Source organism: Somniosus microcephalus, chromosome 7 (genome assembly GCF_052327205.1).
Source record: "Somniosus microcephalus isolate GS21.2 chromosome 7, FLI_Smic_1.0, whole genome shotgun sequence".
In the NCBI taxonomy this organism is placed as follows: domain Eukaryota; kingdom Metazoa; phylum Chordata; class Chondrichthyes; order Squaliformes; family Somniosidae; genus Somniosus; species Somniosus microcephalus.
In genome coordinates, this window is record NC_140993.1 from 128,687,090 (window position 1) to 128,707,936 (window position 20,847).

The 20,847-nt window shown below is 43.8% G+C and overlaps 1 protein-coding gene and 1 long non-coding RNA gene across 2 annotated transcripts in view; both read right to left on the reverse strand.

The window, feature by feature from the left end:
- Positions 1-20,847, reverse strand: part of atp6v1h (ATPase H+ transporting V1 subunit H) — a 173,402-nt gene that overhangs the window by 75,147 nt on the left and 77,408 nt on the right. Inside the window, exons 8-9 of the mRNA XM_085993957.1 lie at positions 4,142-4,239; positions 88-294 (exon numbers count right to left, since the gene is read on the reverse strand). Coding sequence (XP_085850083.1) covers positions 88-294; positions 4,142-4,239 — 305 coding nt within the window. The remainder of the gene's footprint in view (positions 1-87; positions 295-4,141; positions 4,240-20,847) is intronic.
- Positions 10,004-20,843, reverse strand: LOC147114881 (uncharacterized). The gene is made up of 2 exons (XR_015079006.1): positions 18,129-20,843; positions 10,004-17,478 (listed from the first exon to the last, which is right to left on the reverse strand). It is a non-coding gene; the product is annotated as an uncharacterized LOC147114881 (long non-coding RNA).

The following is a 20,847-nucleotide window of genomic DNA, read 5'->3' on the forward strand; positions in this document are numbered from 1 at the left end:
ATATTTCATAACCCTTCTAGTAATACGTTTATCAAGAGAGATACCTAAAGTTTATATGATGACAACAGTGCTATCTAACAAGATCACTCATGCGTACATACCCTAAACGTCGCCAGGATGATTCTGGTTACTTTTTCTTTCACAGATTCCTGAAGAATATCGGATAAAGCTGGAATAATGTTCAATCTGCGTAGATATTCACACAGTTGTGGACTAAAGGCCAATAACCAGAAGGAGAAGATCATCTGGTACTGCAGCTGGAAGCCACATTTATTGTTTATAACAGCTATAATGCTGGGAGGGTGAGAAGAGAAGTTTTAAAATAAATCTTACCATTATATTCTTTTTTATATATACAATTGTACTTTAAATCAGAAAATATAACAAACCATTCAAAATAGCTTCAATAAAAAAAACAAGAACCACAGTATCTAACCTTTCATTGAAATTTTGTGAACAATTAGATTTTTAATGCAGAAACAAGAAAAAAACGGTTATAACGGTCAGCATGTTCAATTGAAAACGTTACAGAAAGAACTGAATGAAGTATTTCATCCACACTCAATCATTTCACTATTTCTCCATTGGGTTTACAATAACTAGTCTTCGGTTTATCCATATTCTGCACCACTTACCTTTGCATTGGTATGCAGTAGCAATTCTAGCAAGCCTACACTAAACAACGGAGCAATTATAAATACTTTAGTCTTATCTTTGCCAGAGCTTTCTTCTAAAAAGGACATGTGGTAACCCTGCCCAAATGGAATGCAAGATAAATTCTCAAAGACTATAAATCAGAACATTTGCCACTGGTAATCAATCTATAGAACATGGCATTTCATTTTCCCAACCTGTTCAATTAAGATTTTATCAGAAATGTAATGGGATTCTTTTCCATATACACAAACAAATAATCATAAATAAGCTTCAAAAAGAATGGGGCTTCTCAAAAGGATAATGAGATGTGAGTAATTAAATAGTTACTGAAATAATTGTAGGTTTGAGAAATATTGCAAGCTCAAACCATACTTTGAGAACTACCGATCTTAGAAATTAAGGCAAATAATTTTGACAATGTTTTGACTCATTCCTTACTCTTCAATCCAGGGTCGATTTTAGTAAAATTGGATGGCATAACAGAATGCAGCTGGGAACAACTGTAACAAGGACATGTGTTTAATGAAACTGATCCTTATAGCAGCTGGAAGTACAGAAAAACTAGAAATGGTGTATGGTACAAGCAGGCAAGTCAAAGGTTACCAAAAACAAGCAGCCCTGGTTCAGCAAATAATTGTAACTTCTTCATGAGACACAACATGGTTTGTTGTGCTGTGCAAGGTACATCACTAGATACCCTGTCATTAAGCTTAATATGTTAGACTGCATTGCCTCTTCAACTTGCTTATTTTTAAACTATTCTCCATGGGCTCAAAATCATGTCTTTCCATCCCATGCCTGAACTTACTAATTTACGGCTTTCTCTATTCTTGGTGCCAGGACACTGGCTGCAGTCAGTTCAGGTGGAGACTATCCCTCCTGTACAGTCCACTCCTGTTCCAAAACTAGTTTCAATGCCTCACAAAAGTTGAAACCGTCCCTTCTACACTACTCTTCCAGCAACACATTCAGCTGTCTAATATTCCCATCTATTGAGTTTACAGAGTGACATAAGTAGTAATCTGAGAATACTAACTTTGAGGACTTGCTTTTTAGTTCCTCCTATTCCCCATGCAAGATCCCTTCCACAATCCTATCAAAGTTGTTAATTTCCACATGGATTGCAAATACAGGCTGCTCTCTGAACCTTTCAAAGTCAGTCCCAAACTGTTCGACATCATTCATCCAGGAACCAGAGAAGCATTTTACTGTTCTGGACTCTGGGTCATGCCAACAGGCATACCTACCCATTGGCCAGATCATGGAGTCTCCCATAACTAGCACCTGTCTCCTCCTTTGCTTACTGGCCCTCGAGGTAATTCCATTTTCATGGGGCTATAGTCCACAGTGTCTACCGACACTCCCATTTCCTTTAGCAGCAGCCTCGAGAAACTGAACCTCAACCAATTCCTGACTTTCCAAACCAGAATTGGACTTAGCTAGTCTCACCCCCAGTGGACCTATATCCTGACTGTCTACCTCCTGACTACATCATCTAGTTCCCTTTCCTCTTCTTGTCACCTTCTCCTAGCCCTTTCCTTCCTCACCTCGTTGTTCACCAGACTGGTTCCTGGGATGAGGGGATTGTTGTAGGAGGAGAGATTGAGTAGACTAGGCCTATATTCTCTAGGGTTTAGAAGAATGAGAGGTGATCTCATTGAAACATACAAAATTCTTATAGGGCTTGACAGGGTAGATGAGGGAGGATGTTTCCCCTGGCTGGCTAGAACCAGGGGTCACAGTCTCAGAATAAGGGGTTGGCCATTTAGGACCGGGAGGAGGAGAAATTTCTTCACAGCTAGGAGTACAAATACATAATTCTTTGAAAGTGAGAGCACATGCCAATAAGCCATAAAAATGTCATGAGCAAGTGCAAAAGGAAAGAGGTTATGATATATTTGGCAATGGTGAGGTAAATTCAATTTTAAAGTGTGTGTGTAGTTTTGGGTAGCCTACTATAGAAAGGACATTAAAACCATAGACATTGCACAGCACAGATTTACATGATGATACCAGAGATGATAAATTATAGTTATGAGGAACGGCTTGAGATATTGAGACTATTTCCACAGGAGTGTAGAAGGCTAAAAAGACGTTGAATAAAGATTTTTAAAATAATGAAGGATTTTGATTGGGTGAATAGGGAAAGCCTATTTGCTCTGGTCGGGAAGTCAGTGATGAAGTGACATCAATTTAAAATCATCACTAAAAAAGAGTGAGGAGAAAGATTAAAACTTTTTTTTTAACATAAGAGTTGTTGGAGCACGGAATGCTTTTCCACTGGGAGTAGTTGAGATAGAGACCTTTGCATCTTTTAAGGGAAGAGTAAATAAGCACAAGAAACAGATGACGACCCAGGACTATGGGAAGAGACCACTGTATGGCAAAATGTTTTTGTCCTGCAAGTTGCTGTCAGTACAAGCTGTTAACGAGGGCAACGGGGCATCTGGAACCTTAGTGAACAACAGGACCAACGGTCTTATCTCAAGTGATGCGATTTAAGGACCGAGAAAGAAACAGGAATGACGGAGAAGGAGGGTAAATTAGAGAGGGTGAATTAGAGTCAAATCATGTACAGAAAGAGAAATAAAGAGGGTAAGAAAGATTGGATTGAGAGGAAGAGAGACAGAAAGGAAAAGAAAGAAAAAATTAAAAATTAAAATTTTAAACATCTCCAAGAAGAATTTACGACATGCAGGAATGCAGATCGAGTTTAAATTGTTCCACTTATGGGTGAGAGAGGTTGATTGGCAATGCATTAACAATTATCACGTTGTTAAAAGCATACTTAAGCTGTTAAGTACAAGCCCAAACTTTCTGTGGTGAGGTTAATGAGCAATTAATGTGTAAATCCAGCAAGTTCCTAAAAATAACGGGGAGGTTGAGGACGAGCTGGCATTTGTGCGAGGCAAACGGCAGAGCAGCGTAAATCGACCAGCAAGTTACAGCGATTCGAAACTTCTTCGTCTGAACTTGCAGGCAGATTTGCGCATTATTAACGGCGTGCTTTATGGACTCGCTGTTATTTTTCCAGCAAGATTTGGGCCATTACATTCCTAAGCTGGTACAGGATTTATAGAACACTGAAGCTCCCAAAAGTAACAAGTAGGGCCTTGCTTTCTTGAAGATTTTCACTTTACAGTCAGTTTTTCTAAATTTTTATGAATTTATTTCTCCCAAAATAGATCATAAATCTATGAAGAGAATTTCAAATAAAGAAGCTGATATATTTGCAACTGAGGAGAGTTTGTAACTCTTCCTCATCATCATCGTGGGTATATAAAGGAAGGATGACAAACATCAGACAAAATCTTTTGAAAGAATTATGAGCCAAACTGAGGGGCCACCCCAAAATAGAGCAAAGATAACAAATTGTCAGCTCAGTATGAATATATTTTTCTCCAGTGATCCAGCAACTAGCTGCAATATATCTTCTCAAAGCATTAATTATCATGGAATATCTAATATCTAGTGAAATTCTTACCAGTTCACCCCATCAGCTTCTACCCAGGCAAACCGGTATTCATTGATTCTTAGCATCAGCTGTAGACAACCTGCCACACACTGCACATATTGGGAGCTCTGAAATTAAAAGAAAATATAATATAATATTGCTCATACCATGCTTTGTAATGAAGTTTGTTTTGTGGACCATTAACTTTTTTTAAATTATAAAAACAATTCTTGATAGTTGGCTATCAGCAGCCCTGCACCTAACAGCTGCAAGAAAAAAATTGAGTCAACAAAAGAGCGCAAATTTTTTTAATGATCCGTTAGGGTAAGTTCTCAATTTCCTGAGCACTTTTCAAAATTCATGCTATTGGGGGAGGGTGAGGAGAAATCAGAACACATCAATACATAGCATTGTCTTCATTCCAAGGGCTTCAACTGTGTAGTTGAAGCATCTCAGTTACAAATTTTGAGTTTACACTAGATTTTCTCTTGGGTTCAGTGTCACAAGTCATTCCCCTAAGAGGACTCCATGCCGCCTATGATCAGGAGTATAACTAGATATTAGGCAGGAATGGTAAATGATTGTATGACCTAGGGCCGTAACAGTAAGAGCCCTCAATTTGTATAATGGATTCTGTGATCACGCACGTGCCCCAATCTTTCGGGAAGTAAACACTTAGACAAGGCCAATTGTAAATCAACAATCTGGATTATTTTAAATTTAAATACATAACTGAACTTGAAACAGTAATCAGTGAGATTTACCCATTGCCTATCGTTCCTTGCAACATCAAAAATAATAAATGAAACAAATGTTATTTTTACTATAAGCCTACTTTCACTTTACTAGTCAGTCTTCTTCTTAGGCAGTCCCTCGGAACCGAGGATGACTTGCTTCCACATTAAAAATGAGTTCACAGGTGACTGAGGAGTCCAATGCGGGACCTACAGTCTCTGTCACAGGTGGGGCAGACGGTGGTTGAAGGGGCGGGTGGGTGGGGTGCTTGGGTTGACGTGTGCTCCTTGCGCTAACTACGCTTGGCTTCCGCTTGCTCCCGGCGAAGAGACTTGAGGTGTTCGGCGCCTTCCCGGATGCTTCTCTTCCACTTTGTGCGGTCTTGGGCCAGGAATTCCCAGGTGTCGGTGGGGATGTTACACTTTTTCCAAGGAGGCTTTGAGGGCGTCCTTGAAGCGTTTCCTCTGCCACCTGGGGCTCTCTTGCCGTGCCGGAGCTCAGAGTAGAGCGCTTGTTTTGAGAGTCTCGTATCGGGCATGCGGACAATGTGACCCGTCCATCGGAGCTGATCGAGCGCGGTCAAAACTTCGATGCTGGGGATGTTGGCCTGAGCAAGAACACCAACGTTGGTGCGCCTATCCTAATGGATTTGCAGGATCTTACGGAGGCAGGGTTGGTGGTACATCTCCAGTGCTTTGAGGTGCCTGCTGTACATGGTCCATATCTCTGAGGCATACAGCAGGGCGGGTATCACTGCTACTCTGTAGACCATGAGCTTAGTGCCGGGTTTGAGGTCCTGGTCTTCAAACACTCTCTTCCTCAGGTGACCGAAGGCTGCACTGGCACACTGAAGGCAGTGTTGGACTTCGTCATCAACGTCTGCCCTTGTTGACAGTAGGCTCCCGAGGTATGGAAAGTGGTCCACGTTGTCCAAGGCCTTGTCGTGGATTTTGATAATCGGGGGACAGTACTGTGTGGTGGGGGCAGGTTGGTAGAGGACCTTTGTCTTACGGATGTTTAGTGTAAGGCCCACGCTCTCGTACACTTTGGTGAAGGTGCTGATGATGGTTTGGAGTTCGGCCTCCGAGTGAGTGCAGACGCAAGCGTCGTCTGCATACTGTAATTCGACGACAGAGGATGGGACGACCTTGGATCTGGACTGGAGGCGACGGAGGTTGAACAGTTTCCCGTTTGTTCTGTAAATTAGCTCCACTCCAGTGGGGAGCTTACTGAGGGTGAGATGGAGCATTGCAGCAAGGATGATCGAGAAGAGCGTTGGTGCGATGACACAGCCTTGCTTGACCCCGGTTCGTATATGAATTGGGTCTGTGGTGGAACCGTTGGTCAGGATCACGGCTTGCATGTCGTCGTGAAGCAGGCGGAGGACAGTGACAAACTTTTGAGGGCAGCCAAATTTGAGGAGGACACTCCATAATCCCTCACGGCTGACAGTGTCGAAGGCCTTTGTGAGATCAAAGGCGGCCATGTACAACAGTTGATGCTGTTCTGTACTAGTCAGTATCGCCAAAGTGACTGGCACTCACTTAGAGAGCGAGAGAGTTATCTGCCTTTCTTACTGTTTCAAACTCAAATGTACTGAAGACTGACTTTTTTTGAGTGTAAGTGTAACCAAAAATTTGACTATTCCTCCACCAGGCCCGTCGAGGACTGGCTCACTAGGGTGTCAATTAAGCTACCAGTTTGGATCAGAAACCTCCTGTTTGGCTACGCCTCCTCTGTATGCCACGAATGAAATCAATTCAATATTATATATGCAAAAAACACAAAATGCTGCAAATGCACAGGTCAGTCAGCATTCATAAAGAGGAAGGACAGATTAGGACACTGTGTACTCTTCACCTGTGGTCAGTAAAAATTTGGAGTGCCTATATCTGCGCTATAGGTTTAAACAATACTTCAGTATTGCATTGTCAGAGGTATCGAATTTTGGATAAGACCTTAAACTGTGGCCTTGTCTGTTTGCTTTAGTAGTTCAGATGTTAACGATCCCATACCATTATTTGAGGGAAACCAGGGAGCTGTCAACCAATACTGTTGCCAACTTTCCTCCCACAACCACAAATCAACTGGTCACTTAACTCTTTACCATGTACAAAATAGCTGCCACATTTACCAACCTAACAGTCACTCCAATTCAAATTAATTCACTGCATGCAAAGCATTTTGAGGCAGCTCAAGATACTAAATAAATGCAATCCTTTCTTTCTCAGAGACCCTTGGAGGATGATAAGGCATAGTACTACATGAGCATTAAATTTGTGCAAGTTGATAAATAATCTTTACCATACTGCTTTCCTGTGTATCATTTTCATCCCTTTCTTCACCTCAAGAAAGTCTGTTCTACTCTCCCCTCCCAGTGTCAGCTGTGGCTCAGTGGGTAGCACACTCGCCTCTGCGTCATAAGGTTGTGGGTTCAAGTCCCACGCCAAGGACTTGAGCATATAAATCTAGGCGGACACTCCAATGCAGTGCTGAGGGAGTGCTGCACTGTCGGAGGTGCCGTCTTTCGGATGAGATGTTAAACCGAGGCCCCGTCTGCTCTCTCAGGTGGATGTAAAAGATCCTATGACACTATTTCGAAGAAGAGTAGGGGATTTATCCCCGGTGTCCTGGTCAATATTTATCCCTCAATCAACATAACAAAAACAGATTACTGATCACACATTGCTGTTTGTGGGGGTTTGCTGTGTGCAAATTGGCTGCTGCATTTCCCACATTATAATATAGTGACTACACTCCAAAAAGTACTTCATTGGTTGTAAAGCGGAGACGTCCGGTGATCGTGAAAGGCACTATATAAAATGCAAGTCTTTCTTTCTTCCAGGAATAAAGCCATAAAGGACTGTATTCCACACTAACTAGAAAGACGGAGGGCATAGGGAGGTGGAATGCAGATTTGCAGCATACAGCTCTAGGGATGGCTTGAATTGCTGAAATTCACACTTGCCATGTCCCCAAAGGAGGAATCCTCCAAGCCAAGATGTTCAACCTACGCCTTGGGGTCATATATGCCCTGAGCCTAGGCAACCTAGTCCTATTTGTGTATATATATATATATATATCCTATACGATGGCTTTGCCCAAATTAATTCTGTAGCCTTGGAAGTTTGGAAAGGACTTTTATAGCACGGTTACCTCATTAGTGGATAAATCCAAATTCAGAACAGCAACACCTGCTGGTATCAGCACCACAAGTTATGTAAATTAAAGGAAACATGAATTTATACTTTATATTTGGACCCCACGGGTCTATGGTACACACAGAAGCAATAGCTTGGACATACTTATCTATGGAAATTATTTGTGCATCATAGTCATTTGAACTCTGCAGGAAATCACTGACTTTTTTGGGCATTTTAAAAAGGTACATTTTAGAGGCTCCGCTTGGTATTATATCAGCTATTTTGTTAATTGGATTGGTAGTCCAAGTCATACTTAGCACGTAGCTGTCAAGTATTAGAAAATCAAATTTGATCTTAAGTCTACCTGCAACAGAAATTAAACTGCTACACTATTTATAGTGCTTGAAGCCTTAGGCATAAGATGCAGTAACTATCCTCTCCCTTATCACAGAGTCACAGAAGCCCCACAGTGCAGATAGAGGCCATTTCGGCCCATCGAGCCTGCACTGACACATATCCCACCCGATCCCCGTAACCCCTACACCAACACATATCCCACCCTATCCCCGTAACCCCACGTATTTAATCCCCCTAACACTAAGGGTCAATTTATCATAGCCAATCAACCTAACTCGCACATCTTTGGACTGTGGGAGGAAACCGGAGCACCCGGGAGGAAACCCACGCAAACACGGGGAGAATGTGCAAACTCCACACAGACAGTCGCCCGAGGCCGGATTCGAACCCGGGTCCCTGGCGCTGTGAGGCAACAGTGCTAACCACTATGCCACCATGCTTAGGTACTCACATGTAGGGTGATGACACCCAGCTCTACCTCACCACCACCTCTCCCGATCCCTCCACAGCCTCCGATTTGTCATGCTGCTTGTCCAACATCCAGTATTAGATGAGCAGAAATTTCCTCCAATTAAATATTGGGAAGACCAAAGCCATTGCCTTCGTTCCCTAGCCACCAACTCCATCCACACCTCTGGCCACTGAGGCTGAACCAGACCGTTCTCAACCTTGGCGTTATATTTGACGTCATGCTGGGCTTCCGACCACATATCCTCTCCATCACCAAGACTGCCTACTTCCACCTCCGTAACATTGCCCGTTTCCACCCCGCCTCACCCCATCAACTGCTGAAACCCTCATTCAAGCCATTGTTACCTCCAGACTTGACTATTCCATTGCTCTCATGGCCAGCCACCCACCATCCGTAAACTTCAGCTCATCCACAAGTCTCGTTCACCCATCACCCCTGTGCTCACTGACCTACATTAGCTCCAGGTCCGGCAATGCTTCATTTAAAATTCTCATCCTTGTGTTCAAATCCCTCCCTTGCTTCACCCGTCCCTATCTCTAATGTCCTCCAGCCCTACAACCCTCAGAGATTGGTACGCTCCTCCATTTCTGGCCTCTTGTGCATCGCCAATTTCCATCGCCCCACCATTGGCAGCCATGCCTTCAGCTACCTAGGTCCTAAGTTCTGAAATTCCCTCCCTAAACCTCTCCGCCTCACTCTTCTCCTTTAAGACACTCCTTAAAACCTACCCGTTTGACCAAGCTTTTGGTCACCTGTCCTAATATCTGTCAAATTTTGTTTGATAACGCTCCTTTGAAGTGCCTTGGGACGTTTTACTATGTTAAAGGTGCTATAAATGCAAGTTGTTGTTGTTGTCTGCACTGTTTGGACGCATTATGTATATACTGTACCATAATCAATCTGACTCAACTATTAAATCTAATTTTGCCCACCTAGCAACTGAAGATGACTGGTATCGGGACTGCTTTTATGCATCCACCTAGAAACCCGAGGTGCCTCTTTTTCATATCTGGGTCTTTTTCACTACATCAAAAATGATAATGATTCGCTTTTAAATCCTTTTGTTTTTCCACTCTATGCAAAAGTTAACGTCCAATGGCTTTGAAATAACAGTGACAACACTTCAAAAGTAATTAATTGGCTATTAAGTGCTTTGGATATTCCGAGGCCATAAAAGACACTATATGAATGCAAGTTCATTTTATTAAAAGTAGGGTCAATACAGATTTTACTTGGTTACAGAATTTTCCACTTGTACCTGCTTGAATACAAAAATAATTAAATGCACAACACTTCATTAACTCTAAGTAATAGTAAACCTGATGAGCGTCGGCACTGGGCGCCTTAACCCAGCGTTTGGTTCATCCCGCAGCACCAGTTCTGCTTGCCAAAAGTGGCCCACTAGGCACTCTCATCTCACACCCGGCTCCAAGCCAATAAAGTCTGGCTTCTTACCCATTTAAAGCACAGAGCGGGATTAAAACGGAGTGTACTTAAACAGTGTTTTATTTGGGAATTTGGAAAGAGTGTGAGAAATCGGAGAAGAGGGGGAAGGAGTTGCTGCTTTCTGCCTACACTATTTGTAGTGCTTTGTGTTACAGGTAGATATATAATTTCAGTACCCATAACTTAATCTAGATCAAGTAGTCAAGAAACTACACTGTAAACTAAGTTACCTAATTACAAATTTAATTAAATAAAACAAGGTCCTATAGGGATGGTAGCGCAGATGGCGTGCCGCAACTGCAGCATGTGGGAGTTTGTAGAGAGCATTGTGATCCCGGACAACCATGTTTGCAGTAAGTGCCTGCATCTTGAGGAACTTCAGCTCAGAGTTTTTGAGCTGGAGTCTGAGGTGCAGATATTGTGGGGCATCAGGCATGGGAAGAGTTACCTGGACACTTTGATCCAGGAGGTAGTCACACCCCTTAGGTTAGGCAGTGGTACTGGTCTGGTTAGTGGTCAGGGACAGGAGGGTGTGACTGCTACTCGGGCAGGTAAGGGGATCCCAGGTGTAGTGCTGGAGGAGACTCAGCCTTTGCCCTTGTCCAACAGGTATGAGGTTCTTGCTGCCTGTGTGGATGAGGGAAAAGCCTGCAGGATGGATGAGCAAGCTGACCATGGCACCATGGTGCAGGAGGCCATTCAAGTTGAGGAGGGGGGGGGGGGGGGGGAGGGGGGGGCGAGTGAAAGGGAACGTAGTTGTGGTAGGGGACAGTATAGTCAGGGAGATAGATACTGTTCTCTACAGCCACGACCGAGAGTTCCGAAGGTTGTGTTGCCTGCCCGGTGCCAGGGTTAAAGACATCTCCTTGCAGCTGGAGAACTTGCAGTTGGAGGGGGAGGATCAAGTTGTCGTAGTCCACGTAGGAACCAACGACATAGGTAGAACTAGGACTGAGGGTCTGCTGAGGGAGTTTGAGGAGCTAGGATCCAAATTAAAAAGTAGGACCTCAAAAGGTAATAATCTCTGGATTGATCCCTGAGCCACGTGCACATTGGCATAGGGATAAACATATTAGAGGTTTAAATGTGTGGCTCAGAGTGGTGTGGGAGGAAGGGGTTTCAGTTCATGGGGCACTGGCACCAGTACTGGGGAAAGAGGGGGCTGTTCCATTGGGACGGGCTCCACTTAAACCAGGTTGGGATTAGTGTCCTGGTGAACCGAATAACTAGGGCAGTAGACAAGGCTTTAAACTAATGAAGGGGGGCAGGCGGGGGGGGGGAAAAGAGGATTCAGGAAAGAGTAAACTTAAAAGCAGCGAGAAATGTCAAGGCTCTAAAGCAGTGTAGAGTTTTGAGTAAAAATAAGCAGAGTGGGTCAGGAAGGGACAGAAAGAGTAACAAAGATAATGAGGCATCAGTGACTGAGGTGACATCAGGGAAAAATAGAAAAAAGCCAAAGCTAAAGGCACTATCGGAATGCGCGAAGCATTCACAACAAAATAGATGAATTAATAGCGCAGATAGAAATTAATAGGTTTGATCTAATAGCCATTACGGAGACGTGGTTGCAATGTGGCCAAGGTTGGGAAATAAATATTCCAGGATACTTAACTTTTAGAAGAGATAGACAAAATGGAAAAGGAGGAGGGGCAACCCTGATAATAAAGGATGGGATAAAGACAGTAGAGAGAAAGGATCTTCGCTCCAAAAATCAAGTAGTAGAATCAGTTTGGATGGAGCTGAGAAAGAGCAAGAGGCAGAAAACATTGGTGAGAGTTGTTTATAGGCCCCCAAACAGTAGTTGTAATGTAGGGCAGAGTATAAATCAGGAATTTGAGACGCATGTAACAAGGGTAATACAGTAATCATGGGGGGCTTTAATCTACATATAGACTGGGCAATCCAAATTTGCAGTAATACTGTGGAGGACGAATTCATGGAATGTATGCAAGATATTTTTCTAGATCAGTATTTTTTTTTAAATTTTTTTTTTTTTTAATTTGTTTATGGAATGTGGGCATTGCTGGCAAGGCCAGCATTTATTGCCCATCCCTAGTCGCCCTTGAGAAGGTGGTGGTGAGCCACCTTCTTGAACCGCTGCAGTCCATGTGGTGAAGACACTCCCACAGTGCCGTTAGGGAGCGAGTTCCAGGATTTTGACCCAGCGATGATGAAGGAACAGCGCTATCCTTCAAAGTCAGGATGGTGTGCGACTTGGAAGGGGAACTTGGAGGTGGTGGTGTTCCCATGCGCCTGCTGCCCTTGTCCTTCTAGGTAGTAAAGGGGTAGAGGTCGCAGGTTTGCGAGGTGCTGCTGAAGAAGCCTTGGCGAGTTGCTGCAGTGCATCTTGTACACGCTGTAGCCACAATACGTCGGTGGTGGAGAGAGCGAATGTTTAAGGTAGTTGATGGGGTGCCAATCAAGCAGGCTGCTTTGTCTTGGATGATGTCGAGCTTCTTGAGTGTTGTTGGGAGCTGCACTCTTCCAGGCAAGTGGAGAGTATTCCATCACACTCCTGACTTGTGCCTTGTAGATGGTGGAAAGGCTTTGGGGAGCCAGGAGGGGAGACACTCACTGCAGAATACCCAGCCTCTGACCTACTCTTGTTGCCACAGTATTTATGTGGCTGGTCCAATTAAGTTTTTGTTCAATGGTGACCCCCAGGATATTGATGGTGGGGGATTTGCCGATGGTAATGCCGTTGAATGTCAAGGGCGGTGGTTAGACGCTCGCTTGTTGGAGATAGTCATTGCCTGACACTTGTGTGGCGTGAATGTTACCTGCCACTCATCAGCCCAAGCCTGAATATCGTCCAGGTCTTGCTGCATGCGGGCATGGACTGAGGAACCAACTAGGGAACAGGCTATTTTAGATCTAGTATTGTGCAACAAGAAAGGGTTAATTAATAACCATGTAGTAACTGAGCCTTTAGGGAAGAGTAACCATAAGATGATAGAATTTTATATCGAGTTTGAAAGTGATTTAGTTAAATCCGAAACTAGGGTCTTAAATCTAAACAAAGCAAACTACGTAGGTATGAGGAGCAAGTTGGCCAAGGTAGATTGGGAAACTACATTAAAACGTATGACAGTGGAGAAGCAATTTAAAGAATTAATACGTAATTTACAACAAATATACATTCTTTTAAGGCACTCTTTGAAAAGTGATCCAATCGTAGCTAACGAGAAGTTATAGATCAAAAGAGGCTTATAATGTTGCCAAAAATAGTATGTCTTAGGATTGGGAGGATTTTAGAATTCAGCAAAGGAGGACCAAGAAATTGATAAAAGGGAAAATAGAATTAGAGTAAACAAGCGAGAGACATAAAAACAGACTGTAAAAGCTTCTATAGGTATGTAAAAAGGAAAAGATTAGCCATAGTAAATGTGGGGAATAAGGAAATGGCAGAGAAATTAAACTAATACTTTGGGGTCGATTTTCATTGACCCATGGAGTCGGGATTGGAGGCGTGCGGGGGGGGGTTAAAGTCCCGAATTCGGGGGTCCCGACACCATCCCACCTCCATGTAAGTTTCAAAGGAGGTGGGTACCCGCCCCGCACTGGGACCCGCCTACCCGAGGCGGGAAGGGATTTAGCCTAATCCCTATTTTAAAGCTTGAAGTGTGGGATTCCCGACAGCTCCAAACCACGCCAAGTTAGAGTCGTCGGGCCGTCGGGTTGAAGGACTTGGAGGGGGTCGAGATGTCGGTGTTCAGGTGAGTGATGGGTGCATGAGTGCAAAGGTAAGTGTGTTTGGTGTGTCTAGAGTGTGTAAAGAAATTTAAATTACCTGTACTTACCTTTACAGCCTTCCTTCCTCTAGGTTTCGGGAGTCCATCATCTCACCGGCACAGAAAGCAGAATGGCTGTGATCTGTCAAAAGTGACAGCCTGCAGTTTTCTGTGCCGTGAGATTTCTAACTGAGTCTGTGTAGAAGGACTCAGGTTAGAAGCAAGACTGTCAGTGTTTGACAGCTTCAAACAGCTGTGAAACACTGATATTTCACCTGTCAGAACGTCTTGACAGATGAAATTTCAGTCTGTGATGTCACCTGTTGCCAGGTGGCCCTTAATAGGTCAATCAAGTTAAAATCGCGTGGATTAGCCGCATCTCGATGGAGGCGGGACTACAACCCCGAAAGTTGTAGTCCCGCCCCTTCATGAAAATCACCCCCTTGGTGTCGGTCTTCACGGAAGACGCAAAAAAATTCCCAGAAATAGTGGAGAACCAAGTGTCTAACAAGAATGAGGAACTGAAAGAAATTAGTATTGTTAAAAAAAGAGAAATTAATGGGACTGAAAGCTGATAAATCCCCTGGACCTGATGGCCTACATCCTAGGGTTTTGAAAGAGCTCACTATAGAGATAGTCAATGCATTGGTTGTCATTTTCCAAAATTCCATAGATTCTAGAACGGTTCCCGTGGATTGGAAGGTAGCAAATGAAACTCCACTATTTAAGAAAGGAGGGAGAGAAAACAGAGAACTACAGACCAGTTACCCTGACATCAGTAGTTGGGAAAATGTTAGAATATATTATGAAGGATGTGTTAACAGGGCACTTAGAAAGTAATAGGATTGGGCAGTAAACACAGATTTATGAAAGGGAAATCATGTTTGACAAATCTGTTGAGTTTTTTGAGGTTGTAACTAGCAGAATAGATAAGGGGGAACCCAGTTGATGTGGTGTATTTGGATTTTCAGAAGGCATTCGATAAGGTGCCTCAAGTGGTTATTATACAAAATTAGGGCTCATGGGATTGGGGTAATATACTAGCATGGATTGAGGATTGGTTAACGGACAGAAAACAAAGTAGGAATAAACGGGTCATTTTCAGGTTGGCAGGCTATAACTAGTGGGTTACCACAAGGATCAGTGCTTGAGCCTCAGCTATTCACAATCTATATCCATGATTTGGATGAGGGGACAAAATATAATATATCCAAGTTTGCTGATGATACAAAGCTGGGTGGGAATGTAAATTGTGAGGAGGATGCAAAGAGGTTTCATCAAGGGGATATAGACAAGCTAAGTGAGTGGGCAAGAACATGGCAAGTGGAATATAATATGGAGAATTGAGAAGTTATCCACTTGGTAGGAAAAATAGAAAAGCAGAGTATTTTTTTTAATGGAGAGAGATTGGGAAATGTTGGTGTTCAGAGGGACCTGGGTGTCCTTGTACACAAATCACTGAAAGTTAACATGCAGGTACAGCAAGCAATTAGGAAAGCAAATGCTAGGTTGGTCTTTTATTACAAGAGGATTTGAGTATAAAAGAGTAAAGACATCTTACTGCAATTATATAGGGCCTTGGTGAGACCACACCTGGAGTATTATGTACAGTTTTGGTCTCCTTATCTAGGACGGATATACTTGCCATAGAGAGTGCAATGAAGGCTCACCAGACTGATTCCTGGGGTGGGGGGATTGGCCTATGAGGAGAGATTGAGTAGACGAGGCCTATATTCTCTGGAGTTTAGAAGAATGAGAGGTGATCTCATTGAAACATACAAAATTCTTATAGGGCTTGACAGGGTAGATGTTTCCCCTGGCTGGGGAGTCTAGAGCCAGGGGTCACAGTCTCAGAATAAGGGGTTGGCCATTTAGGACTGATGGAGAAATTTCTTCATTCAGAGGATGGTGAGTCTTTGGAATTCTCTACCCCAGAGGGCTATGGAGGTTCCGTTGTTGAGCATATTCAAGACAGTTATAGATAGATTTTTGGATATTAAGGGAATCAAGGGATATGAGGATAGTGCAGGAAAGTGGTAGCATGTATACGAAACTGGCTAAGGGACCTACACAACATAGCCCAGCAAACCGGTCTGGAGATTCAGGATGAAGGTGGCGCTCATACCTCCATGTCGGACGAAGACAATAATGATGTCGACGATGGGGACCCGGATGCATGGCCACCCGCGACACAAGGAACGCTTTAATATCACGCAAGTTGTTAGACCAATGTCAACTGGACTATTGTAGCCCCATCACATGAGCAGTCATGTAACCCTCAAATGCACTGGTCCAACATCTCCCCAACATGTTATTCAAATCATCTCACCTGTCCACAGCCATTACATTACAATCTCACTGTGCGGTCTGCATTCAATAATCGGAAACAGTTTAGCAGTGCGAGTGGCAAATATTTAATTGTGATCAAAATAAATGGTTTAACAATAAAGAAATTTAACACCCATGTGCTAACCTATGTGATCTATATATTCTTTCTCTTCCTATGCCTACCACTTCTACATAGTGATGCCCCTGTGGTTTCAGCAGATAGTGGAAGGCTGTTGTTTAGCTTTCTCAAGTGTCTTGAGTTGCTCTTGGCTAATGACCCGAGTTTGAGCCCATGAGGACCCTGCCACTGACTATGCTCCTGAACTTGTGCAGGGGCAGTGTGGATCAGCTGGAGTGGAGGCACCATCTTGCGTATTGGTTGAGGGGGTGGCGGCACTGGATGAGACATGCCAATGTTCCGAGCAACATCTGCACTTGCCTCACCCGTTCCGCCATGCTCCCTCCCATGGGACAGCGTCACATCAGTATTGTCCATCTGCGGAAGAGCAAAGTGGAGGAAATCAGTGATGCCTTGGAAGCCCCAATCTAGTGACTATGATCTTGTCAAAACTGATGGAAATGCTTGCGGTCAGAATCTGTATAGTCGCTGTCTGAGCCTGCATGCAGGACATGATGGATGCCAGCATTAACTCATGTGAGCGGAAGGCTGCAATTTCCGTGGAGCTTTCCACACTCTCCATGGTGGATTGCAGAGTTGAAAAGCCCTAGGTCATCACCCCACAGATGTTCTAGTTGGACTCCACCCTCCTCTCAACCACTATGGACAGTGTGCCTGGCAGGCCTGCCAATACCTCATTGAGTTGCTGCTGTGCCTCCAGCATTCTCCTTTTCAGCACAGGCCCCAGGGTTTCTGCATGTCTGTCCTGATCAGCAGAGCTTGGCGATGACAGCACCCTCCGGTACGTTCTCATCAGCTGTCGGTTCCACCATCTGCTGCTGCTCTTGCTCATGTGTGTAATTTGACCCACCAATTGCAGTCCCATCTACTTGTCTAGGTGGACCAACCAAGATGCTCGTATCTGTGCTGGTGCCTGCCACACCTGTGTTATGTGACAGTGCACCCTCAGAGGGTTTCAGGTCCTCTGAGGAGTCTTCGTCCTCTCCCATCATTAGCTCTTGATCTTTGTGATGGCACTGGAGAGAAGAAAGGATAATATTAAGTAATGGCACTTTGAGAATGTTGATCTGCAAATGAAACACTTCATAAGCGTGTCAATGTTCCGAGGTCAATTGAAAGCTTTGTGGCAGATGCAGTATGAAACATTAATATTGCCACCCTTCTCTGCTGGACCACCAGCCTCGCCATCACCAATGCTGAGGGAGCTTGTATTCCTCCGCCGCCAATTAAATCTCTAATCTGTAGGGGTCCCCCACCGGTCCTCACCCTCTCCCTGGCACGATATACCTACAAGTGGCTCTGAGGAATGTTCATATCCGATGAATGCAGTGCAAACGGTGAAGGTGAAAATCAGACATATGCACAAGGAGGATGAGTGACGTGCCTTTGAGGATTGTGCTAATGATGCCATTTAAGGGTGTGTGATGAGAGTGGTTGGAGGTGAGTTTGATCATACAAGATCTGAGGATTGCGGCCACTGGCAGAGATGGAGAGGAAACAGCAGCTGAACATGCCGAGAGTGTGACAGGAGATGCATTTACTCTGGCAGATTGATCGTGATAAGTGTTATGTGGGTCTGAGGTGTGTTGTGAATGGAGTAGGTCTGACAAGACAAAGTAAGAGGGTGTACAGTGCAAGATATGGGAGAATATAGCTTTATGCTCACCTTTCCTGGCCTGGTCAGGTCATTGACTCGCTTGCGACACTGAATCCATGATCTTGGGGTTACACTCCTGCTGCTCACCTCTACCGCCTCGAAGACAGGCCTTCCTGGTGGTGGCAGCAGGCTTCTTTTTGCAAGTCGTTGGGGACAGCACCTCCCTCTTGCTCCTTACTGCCCCCAGCAATAAGAGGCGCATGTGAAAATCAGGTTGCAGCCTTGCCTCTCTTCTGCCCTCGACAAATTCCTCTGCTCTCCAACGACCAGAATCTGCAAATGTCCTCCTCAGTTTCATCTATGAACCGGGCCTTTAAATGGTTGAAGTGAAATCGCGTCTTGCAGTTCCGCGTCACACTCACTCATGCCCACTGGAGACACAAAACCCGGAAATAAAATGATAGAGGCATCCCAGTTGAAATTGGACATTCCCACAATGTTGCACCCCATCGCCCCAGTTAATATCAGGACCTAAGGGTTGAGACAAAGGTTATGGGAGGTGACCAAAGGCATAGTCAAAAAGGTAGGTTTCAATGAGACTTTTGTAAAAGGGTAGAGAGAGGTATTAAGGTGTATGGATTTAGCAAGCTAGTTCCAGAGTTCATGGCTCTGCAGCCAAAAAGGTAGGGGGATGCAAAGCAGGTCAGAGTTGGCGAAGGAGTCAGCTTTAGCTCAGTGGTAATATTCTCGCATGAGTTAGGTGGTCATGATTTCAAGCCCCACTCCAGAGACTTGAGCACATAATTTAGGCTGGCACTTCAGTGCAGCATTGAGGGAGCACTGCACTGTTAGGTGGTGTCATCCCTCAAATGCGACATTAAACCTGTCTGCCCTCTCAGGTGGACATAAAAAATCCTCTGGCTCTATACAAAGAAGAGCAGGGGAGCCATCTTGGCCAACATTTATCTCTGAACCAACACCAATAATAACTTGCATTTACATAGTGTCTTTAATGTAGTAAAACATCCCAACACGCTTTACAGGAGCGTTATCAGATAAAAAGAAATTGACACAAAGACAAAGCAGACATTAGGACAGGTGACCAAAAGTTTGGTCAAAGAAGTAGGTTTTAAGGAGTATCTTAAAAGGAGGAGAGAGAAGTGGATAGGCAGAGAGGTTTAGGGAGGGAACTCCAGAACTTAGGGCCTAGATGGCTGAAGGCAGGACCGCAAATGCTGGGGGGGGTGAAGGAAGTCAGGGATGCACAAGAGGACAGAATTGGAGGAAGGCAGGGCTCTGAGGGTTGTAGAGCTGGAGGATGTTAGAGATAGGGAGGAATATGAACACAGATGAGAATTTTAAAGCCAAGACATTCAGGGACTGGGATCCAATATAGGTCAGCGACCACAGGAATGTTGGTGCGAGTTAGGATATGGGCAGCAGAATTCTGGATAAGCTCAAGTTTGTGGAGGCTGGAAGATGGGAGGCCGCCCAGGAAAGCACTGAAATAGTCGAGTCTGGAGGTAACAAAAGCATGGATGAGGGTTTCAGCAGAGGTGGAGATGGACAATATTATGGATATGGAGGTAGGCAGTCTTAGTGATGGAGTGTAGATGGGGAAGAAGCTCAGCTCAGGGTTAAATAGGACGCCAAGGTTACAAACAATCTAGTTCAACCTGAGGCAGTGACCAGGGTGGGGGATGGTGTCTAGGAAACAGGGATTGTGGAACTGGCCGAAAACAATTGCTTTGGTCTTCCCAATGTTTAATTGGAAGAAACTTCTGATAATCTAATATTAGATGTCGGATAAACACCCTGTTAACACAGTAGTAGTGGAGCGGTTGGGAGAGGTGATCTAATAGATCTTATTAGGCGACTAAAAACAGATGATTTAATTAAAAATTAAACAGCAGTATTTTGTATTGCAAAATCTCATTAGTTGCACAGTGAACATGCTATATTTACTAATTAAAAACTTGTTGAACTTGACGATAGTTTTCTCAGTGAAATTATAGCAAAAAAGTTGGGAGTTTACACTTCATTTTAATGCTTTAGACAAAGAGAAACAAATTCCAATTACATTTCGCTGGAGGTTTCAAGTCTACAGTAATTTTCCTTTGACACACAGGAGGGTAGGAAAGGAAGAGCCTTACAAAAATGGCCAGTCTTGCTGTCAATCATAAACAAAATTCCTGTATGTATCTACTACTATCTGGTTCAGTTTTTCCAGCAGACAGTGATTTCACTGTCTGGCATTCCCAAAGAACTCAAGCATCAGGCTTTTCAGAGGTTTACAGGACTCAAAGAAAACATTGTTGGAAGCTACATATAAGTAACTTTAACCATTTTCTTATAAATCTCAGACAACTATAAATCCTGGAAACAGAGCTTTAATCCAATCGCTCTTGAACACATACATAGCTTTAAGGTAGGGTACCCAGAAGTGTACACAATATTTCTAATGCAAGTTTAGAGTACCTTGTTTCAAATATAATCAAAATGTCCTTGAGTTTCATCTCAGTGCAAGAATGGCACTTGGTCATGCCAAGAACAGTTTTGGTTACAAAAAATTTTCTCCCCCACCACGACTCCATCATCTTAAAATCACTTACGTTTTATTCAACGAAACTTGCAATTATATAGCATTTAACGATTCCCCCTCCTTAGGTCTCCCAAAAATACAACTTCAATTTATAATTTACACTTTTCAGCATTGTGCCAAAATGTTAGGAAGCTACACAAATTAGGCAACCTTCCATATGCTATTCCTAATTTTTCTCTTCAGCTT